This window comes from Phytophthora parasitica, assembly GCF_000247585.1.
Source record: "Phytophthora parasitica INRA-310 unplaced genomic scaffold supercont2.27, whole genome shotgun sequence".
Taxonomy (NCBI): Eukaryota; Oomycota; class Peronosporomycetes; order Peronosporales; family Peronosporaceae; genus Phytophthora; species Phytophthora nicotianae.
Window position 1 is genome coordinate 806,313 of NW_008649013.1, and position 1,415 is coordinate 807,727.

General features: G+C 47.8%; 1 protein-coding gene across 1 annotated transcript; it reads right to left on the bottom strand.

The window, feature by feature from the left end:
• Positions 1-597: 597 nt before the first annotated feature.
• Positions 598-990, bottom strand: PPTG_22995 (hypothetical protein; the record flags this gene model as incomplete). Its single annotated transcript, XM_008907829.1, has 1 exon — positions 598-990. The coding sequence occupies one exon, from the start codon at positions 988-990 to the stop codon at positions 598-600; it is 393 nt and encodes a 130-aa protein (XP_008906077.1).
• Between the last annotated feature and the right edge of the window lie 425 nt (positions 991-1,415).

The following is a 1,415-nucleotide window of genomic DNA, read 5'->3' on the forward strand; positions in this document are numbered from 1 at the left end:
CAAGCCCCATATACGAGGAGGCAGATACGCATCCAGTCCAGATATCTGTGAAACTCGTCTCAGCATCCAATTCAAAGTGGGAAAGCTCTCGTCGCGTGCTGTTGGCATCCTCCCCTGCTTGGTGCGAAGCTCTTTTCGAGATTGCACTTCGTTTTGTCGCCCGTAAAACTGGTTCCAAAACTTCACCAACTCGCTCGTTCCCGCGGTCTCGAACCCACCAATGCCGGTCAAAACCACTAGGCTGAAGAAGTTTAGTACACTCAGCCTGGTACACCCGAATCATTTCATGTACGCAGGGTCTTCCGTAACAGCGGCGGAATTTCTCACTACATTGCTGTGTTGTATTCCCCTTCGTTGGGTCTTTGATCAACTCGTGGACATGTTTAATAGCCACTTTCCACAACTGATACGTTTCATTTAGTGCGTAAGAGGTCACAATTTTCACAACGTTTGAAAATGGTGGTTATGAATGTGACTGCCATCTCGAGTGTACATGCTTTTCCACGGTCCTGTTGAATTCATGCCATCAACAGCTACAATTTTGATGCGCATAGGACACCCGAACCGACAGGACCGTCGATTTGTGCGTACACAATCTTAACCTCGCAGACGTCGAGTGTTCTTGGGTTTACCCCATTGATCACACGCAAATAGTCTGTATATCACGTCTCCATTTTTGTTTCTCTCTAGTTCCTTCTTAGCCACGTTGTAGCCATGTTGTGCAGTCCAAGCATAAATAGCAGCTTCTGCATCAACTTCACTCGAATATTCTTCCTCAGGAGGTGGCTTTAGTTGATAGTTGGTTGGTCCCGTTGCGTTTGTCGAAGGTTTGATTGGCATCGATGCAATTGAAGATTCGAGTATGAGCGACTCAGTTGATCCAACCCCCGACATCAGCGGAGCTAACATAATACTTGGCTTTAACTGTGTGCATGCCGAAGCCTCATGGAGTGTTGCTCCCATGGGTACGGACTGTGCGTTGAACGGCATAGCCCGTTGAAGTCCTTCCAAATCAGACAGCTTTATGGGATCCCTTTCGAAAAGTGGTGAAGGTGCGGATACGAGAGAACCAGTAGTCAAGCCCATAGCCGCGTCCGCAATGAGCATTAACTGCACGCTATCTTCTACAGGCTGTTCGTCAGGAGTTGGATCCGGGACAGAGGATGCATGGGCTGGTGGAACATCGAGGCTCCATGATGATTATACCAGCTTTATTCTTAGACAAAGGGGGTGGTTACTGAGTGGATATAGCCTAGAATAATTAACGACGTCGTGTGTGCAAATATGGCATATTTGTGCCACAACTGTTGGTCCTATTTATTGTTGGTGCTCCGAAGTTCGGTGCTCCATAATTTCTCCCAGATGTGGCGATTTTTGCGCCCTTGGAAAGCCCCCTCTTCTTTGTAAATCGCCAG